The sequence below is a fragment of the Pinus tabuliformis genome, chromosome 9 (assembly GCF_031772625.1).
Source record: "Pinus tabuliformis cultivar Carrire ecotype Pingquan chromosome 9, CPIR1, whole genome shotgun sequence".
Taxonomy (NCBI): Eukaryota; Viridiplantae; Streptophyta; class Pinopsida; order Pinales; family Pinaceae; genus Pinus; species Pinus tabuliformis.
Window position 1 is genome coordinate 768960848 of NC_142307.1, and position 17818 is coordinate 768978665.

At 37.9% G+C, this 17818-nt stretch overlaps 1 protein-coding gene across 1 annotated transcript in view; it reads right to left on the reverse strand.

Moving 5' to 3' along the window:
• The window catches only part of LOC149150995 (uncharacterized), a gene marked incomplete at its 5' end in the record, with an annotated part of 307727 nt that overhangs the window by 113118 nt on the left and 176791 nt on the right, over positions 1 to 17818 (reverse strand). The window contains 2 exons of the mRNA XM_089443022.1: positions 306 to 331; positions 2478 to 2699. Of these exons, the coding sequence (XP_089299148.1) occupies positions 306 to 331; positions 2478 to 2699 (248 nt within the window). The remainder of the gene's footprint in view (positions 1 to 305; positions 332 to 2477; positions 2700 to 17818) is intronic.

Sequence of the window (17818 nt, forward strand, 5' to 3'; positions counted from 1 at the left end):
ATTAAAGCACTAACTACCTTCCAACATCAGATTGGTTAGTGAAGCCATCTGCACGTTTCCTAAGACACAGAAAACACCAAAGGAATCTGGCACAGATTTCAATGCAGATGTCGGTTGATCCGGACAAAATCTGACAGAACCAAAAAAACTTGGAGAATATTTGTATGCAAAAAAAATATATAGATATTGAGAAATTGATATGGCCAGGTTGCCAGCAATTCGCGGTCTCCATAATTACTTCTCTATGCAAAAAGACAAGCTATATAACATACCAGAGTTGACTGTCCCAAAAATACGTAACCCACCAGGATAGTGAATATGGGCCCACGTGCTATCATGTCCAGTTTCAGGATCTCCAGATTGACAGGATTCGATCCCCTTGAGAACGCTGCCACAACAGGCGACGGCTTGTCGCTGAATAGTTGATGATCTTGCAGGGCAATGATGACAGAAATGACTGTTGTTCCTCCGCCAAATGCCCTGCTGTTAATGTGTTGCAGATCCGTTCCGTCAAATCGTCAAATGCGTTGCTGGTAATGTGTTGCAGATAATCGTGGTGCAATGCTAGACGGATGGATGCTTTCCGGCTTGACACCGAGCACATTTGATGGCTGTCGGCCTCGGTCTTTTAAAAAGAAAAATTATGACTGTGACTACCTAGAGGGTGCAACGAAATGCTACCAGTCTCGGTCTTTGTCGCGAAAGGTCGTCAGTCTCGTGGTGGTGGCGTTCATGGTGTTTTTCACCAACAGTCGACGCTGGGAGGAGAGGAAATGACGATGATGCCCCTGGTCTCTGGAAACGAGATCCAATGCCCCCACTGTAATGGTGGCTTCGTGGAACAGACCCAGGGTTAGACGCGACGGCAAAGGGCGGCTTCTCCGATTGCAAAGGAAGACTCACAATCTTCGTGTGCAGGAAGACTCACGCAACATCATTCTCTGCGTTTTTCTTCAAACAACGACTTCGGCTGCTGCGGCAGCAACTCGGATAGACAGCAGAGATATATAAAAATTCTAACTGCGTCGTGACACCAGATAAGGGTTCGGGCTCAAATGGCCATATAAAAATTATTACATAAGTATCTCTAGAGCCACGAGCTCTTATGTGCTCCAACCAATGACCTGGACTCCAACAAGAACTTGATACCGAAGAGACGTGCAACGAATTCCATATTCCAGAAATCGAAAAGAAGAGATAGATTTTCCAACCACGACGCCCAAAAAAAAAAAAAAATCAGGCTCCAAGAGAGCAGTTTCGAAACGAAGCACAGAATTTTTCAAGCAATGAAAAATTATTTCGAAAAGAATACCCGAGCTCTGATACCATAATCAATGAATGAATTGAATTGATTTACAATGAGCAATAAAGCTCAATAAATAATACAAACGTATTTACAGAAATAGAAACAACAAGTTTCTATTAAGAAATAGAAATAGCAAGTTTCTTCTAAGAAACTGCTAAACTGAATGAGCATTAAACACTAAAATAGCATTATTCTAATAGTGATGATGAACTATATAGTACATAACATGACTTCAGTTTATAAAGTCACATTATGACTTATAAACTCACTTTAACTTTATTTCACATATAGTTAAGTAAAGGGGATCACAGTAGGACACTATTTCCTAGGCTAGACACCAAGCCTTAGGAACACTTGTCCTTGGTACTCATTTTCTAACACTCCCTCTTACCAAGGAAAGTGTTTCTCACCACTCCCATATTGTCTCTGAAGTAAACATGATTGCCCCTAGGCAAGGACTTGGTGAGAATGTCGGCCACATGCTCATCAATAGGCGCATACTCTAGCTTCACAGTTACTCTTTGAAAATAATCACAGATGAAGTGGTATTTGATCTCGATAAAGTTTGACTTGTCATGAAATATTGGATTCTCCATGAGCTTAATACAAACCTGATTATCATAGTAGATCACTATTGGTCTTAGTGGCTAACCAAATAAGCCATACAACATCTTGTGAAGCAAAAGGGCCTAACAACTAGCCTGACTAGCTTCCATATACTCCACCTCTGCAGAGCTCAATGCTACTATTCTTTGTTCCCTGCTGAACCATGACACTAAGGCCAAACCCAGCATGAAACATCACTCTGATGTGCTCTTCCTGTCACTAGCAATGTTTTCCCAATTCAAATCTGTGTAGCCAGTCAACCTAACTCCATCCCCTTGGATATAGTTCAAGCAATAATCCATTGTACGATGCAGGCACTTCGACACATGTTTTGCAGCGACCCAATGCACCATCCTGGGCTCCACCATGAACTGACTCAATGCATTGAATACAAAACAAATATTTCGTCTACTGTCGACAAAATACATCAACAAACAATATAAAGTGGGATCTACCAACTTGGAATCAAAAGCATGTAGCTTCTTCCAATTGGTAATCATAGACATGGCCATGAGCCTACAGTCCTCCATATGAAATCTCCTCAATATATCCCCTACATACTTGCCCTGTCGCAGGAAGATATGCCCATCCCCAACCCCAAAAAATAGTCAATTAATCTTATATCAATCATCTCAAACTCTGCAGCAAGGTCTCTCTTGCAATGCTCAATGAGTTTCTCCTCTTCTGTGATAAACAAATTGTCTACATACAATACAAGAATGAGTGGATCATTGCCAACCACAATGTAATATAGGTTCAGATTCGCATCACTCTTCTCAAAACCCATCTGTTGCAACTAAGAATCAATCTGTGAATACCATACTCTCAGTGCCTTCTTCAACCCATACAACGCCTTCTTCAACCTGCATACATGGGACTCCCTCCCATGCACCTCAAAGCCCCATGGTTGCTTGTTATATACCTTTTTGTATATGATCCCATTGAGAAAAGCAATCTTCACATTCATATGGTGAAACTTCCAACCCATCTCTGTTGCAATGGAGATCACTACTCTAATCAAAGTGTATCAAACCACTAGTGTGACGGTCTTGTCATAGTCAACTACCTCTACCTGTGAGAACCGCCATGCCACAAATCGACCTTTGAACTTCTCAATGCCACCATCCGCAACATGCTTGATCTTGTAGAGCCACCTGGAAGTCACTACTGACATCCCCTCAGGTCTCAGCACTATCTCCCACACATCATTCTTCATGATGGAAGCCTACGCTTCCACCATGTCATCCCTCCATACCTATTGGCCTGTGGCCTCCTCGTAGATAGATGGCTCAATCTCCACAATGCTAGTGGTGGTCTACTGAGTACTCTCCCAACTAACCACTTGGGCCTTCCCACTATCTCTTGGGCTTCATGCAAGGTATCACAGAGCCATTTAGGCTTTCTCTTCCCTTAAGGAGCCTCCTGTACTAGGATGGGTATATCCTCCTTTGTAATCGATACACCTAATGATGATGCCTATGTGGTTTGCAGTGTACCTATACACGAGGATCATGTGCCCTGTGTCCTTGTAACCTATGGACCTGTCACCCTAGAAGCGTGCAGACCACATCCCACCTCACAACAACCTTCCTCTACATAGGAATATATATGCAATAGGCCTTGGAGGTCTTGTTATACCCCACAAAAATGCCCTTCTCGACTATGGGTCCTAACTTTGTCCTCTACTCCTCAGTGACATGTGAATATGCCAGGCACGCAAAAATCCTGAAGTGCCCAATCTCAGGCTTCCTCCCAAAAAAACCCTCCTCAAGAGTCTTGTTCCCCAACACTCAGTGTCGACTCTTGCTCTGCAAATAAACTGCAGTGATGCATGCCTTAGCCCATTGAAATAACGATAGCCCCTGATTATGGAGTATGGCTCTCACTACCCCAACTACGACCCTATTCTTCCTCTCTGCATCCCATTCTAATGTGGGTGTAAGGGATTGTCCCCTCCTTAATGCTCGCTCTAGCACAAAAATCTTTCATCTCCTTGGAGGTATACTCGCCCCCATTGTCGGACCTAATGACCTTGATCTTCTTCCCTATTTGGTTCTTCACAAGAGCTTTAAACTCTTGGAACTTCTTGAAGACCTCATCCCTAGTCTTCATGAAGTAGATCCAGATTCTCCTAGAGTAGTCATCAATGAAAGTGACATAGTACTCACATATGCTCAATGATACAAAAGACATCAAACGACACAAGTCAGTGTGAATCAAGTCAAATATCCCGACTGCTTTGCTATCACTACTTGGAAGTTGTCGTGTACTTTCCCAAAGCACACCCCCCTACACACATCATGGTAACTTTGTACTAAACTTTGGCAATCCTGTGATGACCTCCCTCAATACTGTCAAAGCCCCATGGTGCAAGTGGACCATCCTCTTGTGCTACAACAAGCACAAATCATTGTTGCTTGTGGTCGAAACCAAAGCTCTAGTAGGCTAAAACATGAACTGTTATGAATAAAATAATAAATAATAATAATTAGTTAGTTAGTTAGTTATGAAGAGTCATAGGTCAAATAACATGACCATTCACCTTCGTGGCCAATGAATGCCTATATAGGCAACCGCCATTAAGGCATCTAATCATCATTCATTCATTCTCAATAATAAAATTTAGTTATATACACATGAATCACATACAATTATAAGTAAATTCAACAGAGCATCAATTTGTGTCTCTAGCAGTGGTAATAGAGCCTCTCAATCCTCTGGTTAGAATCGTCATTGCACAAAAAAGCATTTTATTTCGCAACCATACCACCCGCAACATTCTGAGCGTTGTTTCCTTTATTCGTTGTATCGTCGTCCACATCATCTTATTGTAATTACCACTCTATTCTCCCACGCCTTGACTTCCACGCTCAATTCCCAATGACAGCCTCTGCGTCGTGCCTGTCGCATCTTCCTGTCACAATTTCCACAACCACCACATCTGCCTTCCTGTCACAACAATGTTGTTTCGTCTGTTGACGTTGCTTCATCTACCAAGGTCACGGTGTTTCCCGACATTACTCTGTTCCATTCGCGTTGACCAATTCTTCCATCCAAACGACTAGACATTTCCTGTCAAATGTCGCATCCAACTTTGACAATCATGCCATGGTCCGTCGTCCTATCCCCATAGTGTGTTTGGTATAATCATATAAGCTTATTATATATAATTTACTATATAGTTCATTATATAATTATATTAATTCATTATATAGTTTTATAATTATATAATTAATTAATAATTATATCGCCTCGGTAACTTGGAAAAATCACAAATAGAATTTAATGAAAGACAAAAGAAATTGACGTGGATGATGGAGCAAATGCTACAAAGAGACCTCAAAATTGACAAGACTACCAAAAAACTCAATGAACATGTTGAACAGATTAATAAATTATTAGAGAAGGTAGACACATTGATGTTACAGTCTTTTCCCTATCAAGAGTCGATGAATAGCCCACATAAAGCAAGTGAACTTGAGCAACGAGAGCAAACCGAAATATACTTTTCAGGAAGCCAATACTAGACCATAATTCTAGAAAGAAACCATCAACGAATTAAAAATGAGTTACCAAAATATGACAGAAAAGACCGCAAAGGGACAATTATCCGGGTGAAAAAAATGGACAGAATTTTTTAGGTAAACCCACCATTAGGTGAAAGAGAGAAGATAATGATCGTGTCCAATATCTTAGAGGGCAAAGCATATGATTGGTTCCTCTAGTTTACGAAAAGTTTGACGTTTGTTCTTTTCATTGGCAAGGTTTCACTACAACATTATTAAAGAGATTTCATGATGAAGACGATGATGATCTATATAACAAATTTATACATGTCAAACAAAATAGCTTTGTAAGTGATTACACCCATGAATGGGAAGTCTTGGTAATACGACAGAACAGATTCATTGAGGATCAGCGATTGAAGATGTATATTAAAAGACTATATTCATGTTGAATTGAAACTATGCAAGCCCAATACAATTGATGAAGCTCGGCATGCAACCAAGCTTATTGAACAGGAAAACAAGTTCAATAGGCCATCGTTCATCAAGGAAGATGAAAACCAACAACAATACTTAGATAAGAAAAAGAAAAAGAAATGCAGATATTGTGGAGACAAATGGTAGACGGGGCACAGATGCCTTAACAAGAAATTATATACTTATGAAGTTGAGAAAGAGTCAGACACTTCAATTAATGAGTCAAAGAAGTAGATAAAGAAGAAAAATAATTGTTGCAAGTGTGGAGAAAATTTGACATCGGGGCATAAATGTGAAGACATGTCCTTACGCTACTATAAAATAGTAGATTGAAGGCAAGTAGAAGTATAAGAACCTAATGAAAAAATCACTATAACGCATCTAATCTTCAGTAGCATCTCTTCGGTTTGTTTCTTGTTTGGGTGGCGACTCCACTTTCTCATTTTTCCCAGACAAGAAGCTTTCCTCATATCTGCTTGTGGTTACTTTTTGGATCCTAGAATCAGATTCATTGTTCAAGTGGCGACTCCACTTCTTTCATCTCTTAATTTTCTTGAGCAGAAATCTCTTTCTATCATCCATTTGATCCCTTATTGTTCATCATGGATTATTCATTTAAACCATGTCATTTTACTGATAATCTCCATGATCTTCCGAAAGAGGCCATTTCTAAATTATTTAAGTTCTCGGGTGGTGATTCGGTCGCTGTTAGACATCATTTAAACATGTTTACTTGTGTAATGATCTTATATTGTAGATTTCCTCAATATAATCATGAAGATTTCAAGATGCGTCTATTTGTCCATTCTTTAGAGGGTGATGCCTTGAATTGGTTTAATAATTTTCCTAATGATTTTTTCACTTCTTTACAAGACATTCTCAATGTTTTTAAAGATAGATATGATAGTCCAAACAGCTTGTCTTCTACCTCTAAAATTGTGCAAACGAAAGAAAGTAATCTTATAAAAAATCCAGTTGTTGAAGAAAGTTTTCAAGATCAGAATGTGTCATCCACCGGAAATATCGCAGACCAAGTTCATGATAGTGAAAAATCAGGGACAAATAATAGTGAAAGGGAAGAACAAAAGAAAATTATACAAGATCTAATGATGCTGGTAAGAAATATGGAAAGCAATCAAACTAGTCTTATCAATGATGTTAAAACTTTATGCACCCACCTGGAAAAACGTAATAGGGAGTTGGAGGTCACACAAAATCAGCATGCTAAGGACATTGAGGCCATGAAAATTAAATATGAAACAGAAATTAGAAGCACGCAAAGCAAGATGTCAATCTTAGAGGAAAATATGGTGACCATGAAAGCTGATCATGATAGGGAAATTGACTCTATGACGTTCAATCATAACAATCAGTTGGTTGACATGCAAGCGAATCATAAAGAAGAAATAAATTTCATGCAACATTGCTTGATGGACATAAAGGAAAAGAATGATAAAGTAATAAAACACATGCAAGAACACCATGCCATACAAATCAGTACTATAAGGGATGAATGCTCTAGTCAGATGGATGCCATTAGAATACAAGTTCAAAAGATTCAACAATGATCAGATGATAAGAGAAACCAGGAGCCTTCTCATTTGCCACAACAAGTTCCATCATATTATGAGGAGGTCATTAGGTGGTTAATTGAAGGTGATCCAGATAAGCTTAAAAACGATAAATATCAGATGCAAGACACAAAAAGACTTAGCATGCATATCTTACACATTTCATCTGATAGTTTCGAAACAAAAAGTTCCAGGTCATCAGTAATTCGACTTGCCAGAAAGAAAAAGCGCAAGAGAAAGAAAATAAGAAGAAGATTTGACGCATCAGACGGCCGTGAGCAGCTTGATTTTCGGATAGGAAAAAGTCCTACCATATGCAAAATTGGACATAGCACATCCGACAAGCAGCCAACAGATTTGCCTGAAAGCAGGCAAATGCTCAGTATGCACTTTATTGAACACATTTGATGCCATGGGGCATCTTTTGTATCGTATTTCTAACCCTACTCTTTGTTTTTTCGCATTTTCATTTCTGCTTTAGATAGTTAATAAATGCAGAGCTTTTTTCTTCCCTGTGCTTAATGTATATGCTGATTTTTGGATGGACGCTACTTATTTTTGTGTTGTATGGATGCAGATTCTGGATTCTCACATTCCTGCAAGCAGCAACGTGTCCCCAAGTAGAGCCAGATGTTGACCTCTACCGGTCAACTACCCATGCAGTACACCCCCTTTTTCTTTGCAAAAAAGGGGCAGCACCTGATCAGCGTGTCCGTACCATCCAGCAGTCATCAGCAGCTTGATCAATCTAATTGTAAACCCAGTCTGCATGTATTAATTGTAAATAATCTTAGCAGATATGAGTTGTATATGTGAATTTCCTAGGTGGACCTAACTTTCTAGTGGTAATCTACGTCCCGGAAGGTTTTTCGTCTCACCGATCCATGGATCGGCAGAGTTTTCCTTCAAACCTGACCCCAAAGTCGGGATGGATTTTGTCATTGGAATCTTAGGAGAATCCTAGTGTGTTGATCTACTAGATTATAGTTGTGTCGCAGAACTGGGTGATTTGTGAGGGTCTATATTAAATGGGTTTGTCCCTTAAGATGTAAATTTGTAAAAGTCATGATGTAATGTGTCCTGAGGGTCGAAAAATGTTTTAAATCCCCTCATGAGTCCTAAGTCCTAGGTCCTAGGTGATGTTTCCGAAGGCTTAGTTCGATGATCCATTTTAAAATGAATAAAAATAAATAAATAATAAATAAATAAATAAAAAATAAAAAAAATAAAGCAAAAACCCTAACTAATAAAATAATAATATTTTAAGTGAATGCATGCAAAATATTATTTAATAAATCGACGGATGAGATCAAGAGATGTCTTGATCCTCATCAACGGTCGAGATCATTTCAGCATGGATCATTCGAACTAGCCGTTGGGATCATTTCCTTTATATAGGGTCTTAGGGGGTCATTTCAGATAATTGGATCTGTGAGTCTGATACTTAAGAAGCTCCCTTGTAAATCTGTTTCTGGTTAATAAAAGAAGACTTTGGGGTCCATATCTTGCTGGTGTTACTCTCTTGAAATGCTGTGAGATTGTTCAATTTTCTGCATATGTTATTTTCAGCCATTAATAATAGCCTTTTGTAGAGTATTGTGAGCACAGGTATCTTGTTCACTTGCTGGGGTTTGAGTGTTGTTAGGGTTTCTGAAGTAATGGCAGGTATCTCCATTACTTTCTGAGACCTAGCAGCATTTTTGCCCTATTTACTGATGGTTGTTTTGAGCTGTGCAGAAAACCCTTTCCGAAGGAAATTTGTGGGCGTTCTGGGAAGTTCTCGGCTGAACCAGCCAACTCCCGCAAGCATTTTTTGCTGAGCCCAGTTGGATTTGATCCTAGGTCTATCATTCGGTTTATTTTTCTAATTTGCATGAGAGATTTTCTGAAGTCCTTCACAGTGAAAATTTGAAATCTTTATTTCTTTAAAATTTTCCTGTGCTCATTGCTGAATCTGGCTGTTAAGGGGCCAAAAATCTGTACATTAATCGGTTGTTCTAGGGTTTCGGTTTTTGCTTTATGCAGTTGTTATTAGAGTTTAGGGTTTTTAGGTTAGTTTCTGGCATATATTATTAGGCTTTCTTTTCTTTTTTGCAGGTACAGGGTTAGCTCTTCGGTAGCAAGGGTTTTGCAGAGGCTGCAAGAAAAAGGTTCTCTCTGTGTATACACAAGGAATCATTTCCATCTGCCGTCAAACGAAACTGCTGAATGCATTAAAGGAAAAGCACGTGAGGGCATTGATCTATACTGATTAAATCCTTTGACGTTTCGAAATCATGTGAACCGTGGGCGTATCCCCATTATTGTTCTGCCCTCAGAGATCAGCTGCCATATGCGTTTTTAGAAATCGCATATTTTTGTGAACTAAAACACAGTCGTATTTCTGGGGTCTCATGCATGATCCTGCCTCAGCGTGATCCTGTGTTGAATGTATTGGCCAAATTTCATATTGCAGGAGATAGCGTGAGTGAAACACGCGGATGGGTCAAGCAATCCACGAGTGGTGAGGCGTGACTGCGTGAACAGTTTCCATCCACCGCCGTCAGATTCATTGAGTCTGCGTTACCAGTCATCGAGGTTTGCAGTGTTTTCCAACTGCGGCTCAAGCTTTTATCGCAGAAACCTTCGACATCGTATCCATCCACGTATTGTTTACCAGATTGCCGCCATCACCTGTAAATTACTCCGCCGCAAGAAATCACAGTAAGAGTTCATTTTTGCTGGGCGCATTCACGAGTTTTGGCGTAAGATTATCCGCCATAGTTACCGTCAGCTCAGTGCATCTAAACTCCAATAACCAATGCTCAGTTGAAAATCGAAAGCCCAGCTTAAATCGATTTTTATTTTTCCTCCTGCCGCCATCAAAAGAGAAACGCGTGCATCAGTTAGGCGAGATAACCCTGCAAAAATGGTTTTGAATTGTTTTGTGGCCGCCGACAGTTAGTAGCAGGTAAATCGAACTCGCCGTTCCTTTTTGCGTGCTCGAATTTTTCTTGTTGCCGTCGAAAACCCCGCGTCGAGAGCTGGAAATCGCGACATCCATCACCGGGCAAGGTAAATTTTTTTTATATGTCTGCGTTACCGTCAACTGTTTCGATTTTGTCATTGTGTAATAACCTTCACGTCTCATTTTCTTTGGTTTCGTTTGGTTTCGTTTACTTTAGATTTTTTTTATAAAACAAAAAAGGCTAGCGTAGATTTTTTAATTTAGATTTTAATTTGATTTTTTAGTTTTGTTTAGGGTTTTATATAGTTACGATATTAATTTTTTTAGTTTTTAATAAAAAAGGATTTATTTGTAAAAAAAAATTGTTTAGATTTTGTTTGTTAGATTTTAGATTTGTTTTTTTTCTTTTAAATTTATATCATGAAAATAAAAATGAAATGCGATTTTCCTTTTTTTTATTTTTAACGTAGAGTTAGCGTAGTTTAGCTTTAGGTTTAAAATTTGTATATTTAGACTTTAATTTATTTCTTCAGTTTAGATTAGTTTTTTTATTTAAAATTTTGTTTTATTTTGGTTTTATGATAAAAAATATAAAAAGATTTATTTAGGTTTTGTTTTATATAGTTTAGTTTTAATATAATTTAGTTTTAGAATAGATTTTAAATTTTAAATTTTTAGATTTTTAATTTTCATTTTTATAATATTGAAAAATAAAAAAATTGAAAAAAGATTTAAAAAATTTGAAAAAATATTAAAATTTTGTGGAAAATTAGTTTTGCCAGTTTCAGTGGTTTTTCATGTTATATCTTTCATGCTGAGATCTGAATTTTTTTCAAGTCGAGATGCGAATATGATATCTAGTTAATGGTTTATGATTCTCGTGGTGGTTTAAAGCATTTATCTTTTCGAAACTTTCAGTTGCTGGATATCGTTTTGGTTATTCTTAAAGCATTGTGTTTTAGCTGATGCCTTCGATGACAAATGATCGTTGTTCACGGTTTATTTTTCTACATCATCTAACAAGTAATCTTTTTAATAACAATCTCTTAAGGCATTGGTCTACTAAATTAATCAAATCCATCGAGTCCTTTTTATATCGTATCTCGTGTCTCCCAACCAACTGGTCGACAGTTGGCCTCATCATCTCACGGGGACTACCCCCCTTAGCCGCGGGAGATAGGCTTAAACGGAGGGATCGGGGATAAGAGTGACAGCCCCCGGTCTGAGGGTTGTCGTGTCAATTCGCGCGACAACAGGAACTATACTACAAACCTTGAAGAACAAATCATGGAGTTTAATTGGCAAGGTCAATGATATAAATTATATGGTGTTAATGCTCCCAACTTCAAGAAAGGTGCAAATAGATACAAGAACTTCACCAATACACAAGGCGCAAAGAAAGGCCACATTCATAAAAGCAAATAGACATCATTTCATAACGACGTGTTCAACTAGAGAAAACCTACTTCTGCTTTGACGACAAAGCATCTCTAAGAGGGTGGAAATGTTATGAATAAAATAATAAATAAATAAATAATAATAATACTAATAATAATAGTAATATAATTAATTAATTACTTAGCTAGTTATTAAGGGTCAACGGTCAAATAACATAACCATTCACCTTCGTGGCTAGTCAATGCCTATATAGGCAACTGCCATGAAGGCATGTAATCACCATTCATTCATTCTCAATAATAAAATTTTACTTATAAACACTTGAACTACATACAATTAGAAGTAAATTCAACAGAGCATCAATTTGTGTCTCTAACATGAACCATGGCGAACTGCAATCACTCTGGCAAAAGTGATATTGGATCTCCTAGCATACATAAGAACCTGTCCATCTCAAAACACCACCTCAAATCCCTTGTCCTCAATAGTGGACACTGATATCAGGTTCTTCTTTAGCCTTGGAACATTTAGACCTCCGTCATTTTCAAGAGAGGTTGTCACTCTCTCTTAAAGGACATAGTCCCAACACCAATTGCTTTGACCGTGGAGTCATCTCCAAGCACCACCTCCATATCTACATCCCTCTTTATAAGACCTGTAAAATACTCCCCAACTCCTGTCATGTGAAGCTCCACTATCTATGTACTAGACACTAGAGGATGTGACACTTGTGGCAAGACTAACAACCAAGGAAAACTCCCTATCAAATATGGCGGAAAAATCATCCATTGCGGTTGATGTTGCAACACCCTTATTCTTCTTGCTCTTCTTGTTGGGACATCGAAAGGCATAGTGCGCCATTTTCTAGCAAGCAAAGAAACTCATTTTTGTCATGTCCTTCTCTTGTGTCTTATGTTTCCCTTTCTGCTTGGTCCCACTAGTGGACCCCTTCTTGGACTTCTTCTTTCCTTTAGCTACAAGGGAAACATTCTCCTCCTCATTGACCTTGTTGACCACACTTTGTCAACAGTCTAAGAAGTAGAGTACAAAGCACCAGACAATTTTTTCAATGATCAATGTCATCATTCAGCGTCCAGTTCTATCATTATAAACTCAATTTCTGCAAAAATTATTGTAAATGATGCTACTATGACCATCAAGCAATGTAATAACACCTAGGTAAGACTACGATTTTTTTCAAAGGATATCATCCTATGAAGTTTTTAGCCTCCTATCAACAGAGTTTTTCTTCCAGTTATAACCCCAAAGCTAGGGTGGCGTTCGTTGACAAGGTCTTAGGTGAGTCCTAGTGTTTATAGAGTCTATGTAAAAGTGTGTTTAGGAATAATTTTAGTGCATGTTTACTCATAGTTATACACCATGGCTAAGTTATTTTATTATAAACACACTTGGTTTCATACTAGATCATATTGTGTCGCAGAATTGGGTAATGTCTTGAGCGTCTATGTCTAGTGTTTTCCCCTTCTAAGGGTTCAATTAATTTGTGATATCTTGATGAAAAAAATATTTTGCTGCATGCTTACTCATAGTTAGATACCATGGCTAAAATATTTGAGGGTGGAAAAAATAATTAATCCCCTCAAGTCATTTAATTAATTTTTTTGACAAAATTAAATTAAAATCCTAAGCCAGAAAATTAATTAATTTCGAGTCAAACATAATTTGAAAGAAAATAAATTCTCTCCAAGTGGAAAATAATAAAAAATTCGTTGGTCAAAAAAAATTAATTTTTGGAGGTCCTCCACCAAGGGAAAAATGGATTTTTTTAGAAAATTTGACCCCTTGGACCTTGGTGGTTAAGTCAAAGTCAAATTTTTGAGGATATTAGTCCAAAATATTAATTTTTGGATTAATAAAAATTGTTTTTTAAGAGAAATTCGAATTTTTCCTCAAAAATAAAAAATCGATGGTGGAGATTAAAAAAGATCCAAGTTATTTTCAATGGATGAAATTATTTTGATGAGAATCAAGCCAACTAGCCGTTATTTCCACTTGGAGGGGTTTATTTCTCTCCCATTTTTTATATAAGGAAGCTACTAAGTTCCTCATGTCATCTTTGAGTCTGGATAGTCTTGAAAATCATTTGTAACTGAGTGAAGCTTTGCTAGATATTTTTTGCACTTAATAAAAAGTCTTAGGGGTTCAATTCAAGGTGTATCTCATTTGTTGATCTATGGTACGTGCTAGATGTTTATTTGATATGTTTTGAGCTACAATATTGTTATTGCTGCACGACAGAACATCTATCGGTATAGGTATCTTGCCTTAGGTGTTGGGTGAGAGTAAATACTCTAAGATCTAGCGAATTCTAACAAGTATCTCTAGGCTTATAAATCTATTGAATGAATCAAACCCCTCTTATTTAATAATGTATATTTGATGGTGCATTGTTACAAGTTGCTCCAGCTCTTGGCCTCCAAGTTCATAAACTGTGAGGGGATCACACCCTTGTTTGCCTCCAAGTCTTAATCTAACAGTTTTTCTATGCGAAGGGTTTTGCCATCACACAAAAATATTAAAATTCTATTTTCTCAAAATATTTCAAGTTCATTACTGGGGTTTTAAAGATTTACTCTGCTAATAAGAGCAAATATTTTAATTTTGTAAATATTGTGAATATTTGTAAATAAATCTAACCCTTGTTTATTTGTGAAGTTTTGTAAATAATTATTGGGGTTTTGGGTTTTTATTTCAAATTTTGTATATATTGGGCTCTTGGGTTTTCTTCTTTTCATTTATGCAAGTGATACCTCAAGGGTTTGAAGCAGCTATTATTTTATGGGCTATTCATTCAAGAAGAGGTGGTTGATCTAGACCCTGGAGGGTAAGATCCGTTGAGAAATCTAGTGCATCAATGAACAAGTGATTTCTCTACTTTGATAATTGCTTGTGAGAGCTTTTACTTCTTTGATTAAGATCTTCTCTTGCTTATGTTATTATAGTGTTCTTTTCATCAAGAAAAGAACCAATGCATGAACAATAGAAGAGACAAGAGACACAGTATGTAGGAGGTTAGCCAGAACCAAAACCTCCCGCTCCTTGGGAAGAAACCCCAAACAAATTCTTCTAATAAAAAGCTTCTCTTTGACGAATGCCAAGACCCTGACTAAGACCCTTGACATTAGAGCCCTTCCAATACACAATGCCTCCTCTTCACCCTTGACCTAATATTGCTCCAAGTCTTTCTGCTTCCGAATGATGTTGCTCCTATTCTTTGTCTTCTCAGCCTACTTCAAAATTCCGACTTTCTCTTGTAGATCTGCAACTTGTTCCTTTTAAGATAACGACCCTAGATTAGCCTTTTAATCTGAGTTTAGCCTTCCCTTTAGAGAGAGTGCTCTTCCTTATATTCGGCCTTCCTTCTGTGAAGTCTTCCACACTTATATGTTTGCAATTCACTCAATGTAGCACCGTTGTACTGCTGCAACTTCAGCCTTCTATTGTAGATTGCAAACCTGCAATTCTTCGCCCATGTGGGAGGAGGAATATTGCAAAATAGTCCCAAAACAATGGCCCTACAACTTCGCTCTTCTTCTTCGTTGGTATATGTGCTTCTCAATGTGACTTTCACACTTCAGAATTACAGAAAAACCATTACGGAAACTGTCTCCAAATGGCAGTCGAACTGGGTATATATAGTAGTTTGCCCCTACTCTACGGCCGACATGAACTTGTGAATAGGTGTGTCTTCCAATTGTTGAGCCGACTTGAGTTTTCCATCTTCTTTTGAGGCCGACTTCAAGAGGAGAGGCATGTTCTTGTCTTGGAGGGCTAATAGACTTTCTTAATGACTCAGATACATTTTACACATGCTCAAGAAGAGCTCTTCATACATGACAACAATTCTTTGACCTTAACGACAAATCCTAAGCCTCTCAATGGGAGCCATCTAAAATAAAATCACTTGCTCATGAAACCCATGAAGCAAGGCTTACACTAATAATTTTTATTTTTCTTCATTACATTATTTACAAGAGTCACAATTACACGTCATCATGAAAACCGAACCTAGTTACACTTTTCAACACTCCCTCTTAACTAGGGAGGTATTCATAATGGTACTTGGTCATTCTCAATTTGAAGAATTTCTCATAAGAAGAATCGGATTGGTAACCCATCTGTCTAACATCATATCAACCAACATTGTCACATAGCAAGGCCTTAACTAACAACTATATCTCTCCACAAGATCAGAGCAAAATGTTGGCGAGACCAATGATTTATAGACACCATAATCATTGTCTCTCCTCTAGAACATACCCACATGGGTTCACAAGGTGTGTTCCAACAGGACTATTCTTATCTTGGATTCCCTAGTCCTCAAAGAATATCGGTCCTCACGGCTACTCTTATCTTGGATGCCCTATCCCATCCTCAAAGAGTATCGGATGCCAAATGATTACACAATTCTCCATTTTGTCTTCCCAAGTGAAGACAAAAATGTTGTGTCTATCTCTCCCTCTCAATTAGGAAGGATACCAAGTTTCTATCAATCAAGAAAACTTGTTTCCAGGCCCACTCTTAGCACAGCAGCTCCTCATGTGGAGATCATGGAATAACCAGCTGCTTGAAGAGCTCCTTCCTTCGATGTCATGTTTTTCTTGTTCATCATGGAGTCTTCATCTTTTGGGACTTATTCATAGGGCACAGACCATCCATCACTTTCATGAGTCAGTCATGTCATTATTCCTTCCATCTGAAAGTGATATGTATCTGGAATTGCCTCATGTAAGGCTGCCTTCTTTGGAAGATCCTTATATTCATCGATCTTCCCTTGACAGTCCTACATAAGCCCATCCAGATATTATGTTCAAAATAAGCAATGAATACTTAAATCAAAATTACCTTTGTGATGGTCTTTCACCGTGACATCTTCCTATTTGCATCATTATCCTACATACATGTTGACATATCTCCCAAAGATTTCTATTGTCAAGGGTTTCCATCTTTATCAGACTTCTATTAGTCTTTACATCTTTCTGGGAGATGTCATTGTCAAATCTTTATGGTCTTTTGGATGTTGATAGCCTTTAGCATGGTTGCAAATTTCATGATTTCCTCCTTCCTTTCTTCACACTTTTAATTTCATTCCCAAGAGCTTCCAATCAGAGTTCCTCAATTGTAGTCAACCACCTCATACTTCATATGAGGACATGTTATGTTGATTTCATCTAGTGTGACTTATGCCTTCATGCATCCTTTCAGAGGAGGAGATCCTTTTCCCTTGATCATGCTTCTCAAGATAGAAGTAGTGATCCATGTTACCTACAACCATACAACAAGACATTATAATATTAAATACAAGCATACATACCTCATTTACCTTTAGGTCATCTAGGCTTCTTTCAATAGCTTCCTTGATTGAAAAGATCTTCAACCCCTTGATCTACTTCATCACTTATGTCATCATACCATCATCCCATGAACTCCACAAGCCGGAGTTCCTGATGAAACACTTGCTTCCTCTCTAGATTGGTGAACCCCTGATGAGGATTCCAACAGAAAATCTTGAGAATATTGCATATCATTATCTGGCAGATGTTTCCTTTTTACGGATGTATGATGAGACTTATTCTAGATGACTTCTTCTTCTTTTCCCATAAGTATAACTTGAGCTTTTGATGAGGTTTCCAAGAGCTATATCCTTCATAATTGACTATAGTAGATTTTGTACCAGACATCCTTCATGCTTCCTACAGTGATGTCTCAAGCTTCTACCATGATGTCATCTTCTAATACGATACATCCTACCTTACTTGCAATGCTTCCTAGCTACTATTTATAGACCTAAAAAGTACTTAGTGGAGGAGACTCTCTTCGTCATAGTGCTTAGGTCTCTTATATCCTCCTGCTTTTGTTTCTTCTTTTCATATTCTTCATCTTCTTCGGTAATATCCCCCTCTTCCTTATTTCTCTTGTTGTTGCCCGTCTTAAAATTTCAACAATTTCTCTCATAGTGCCCATATTCTTGACACCCATAGCACTA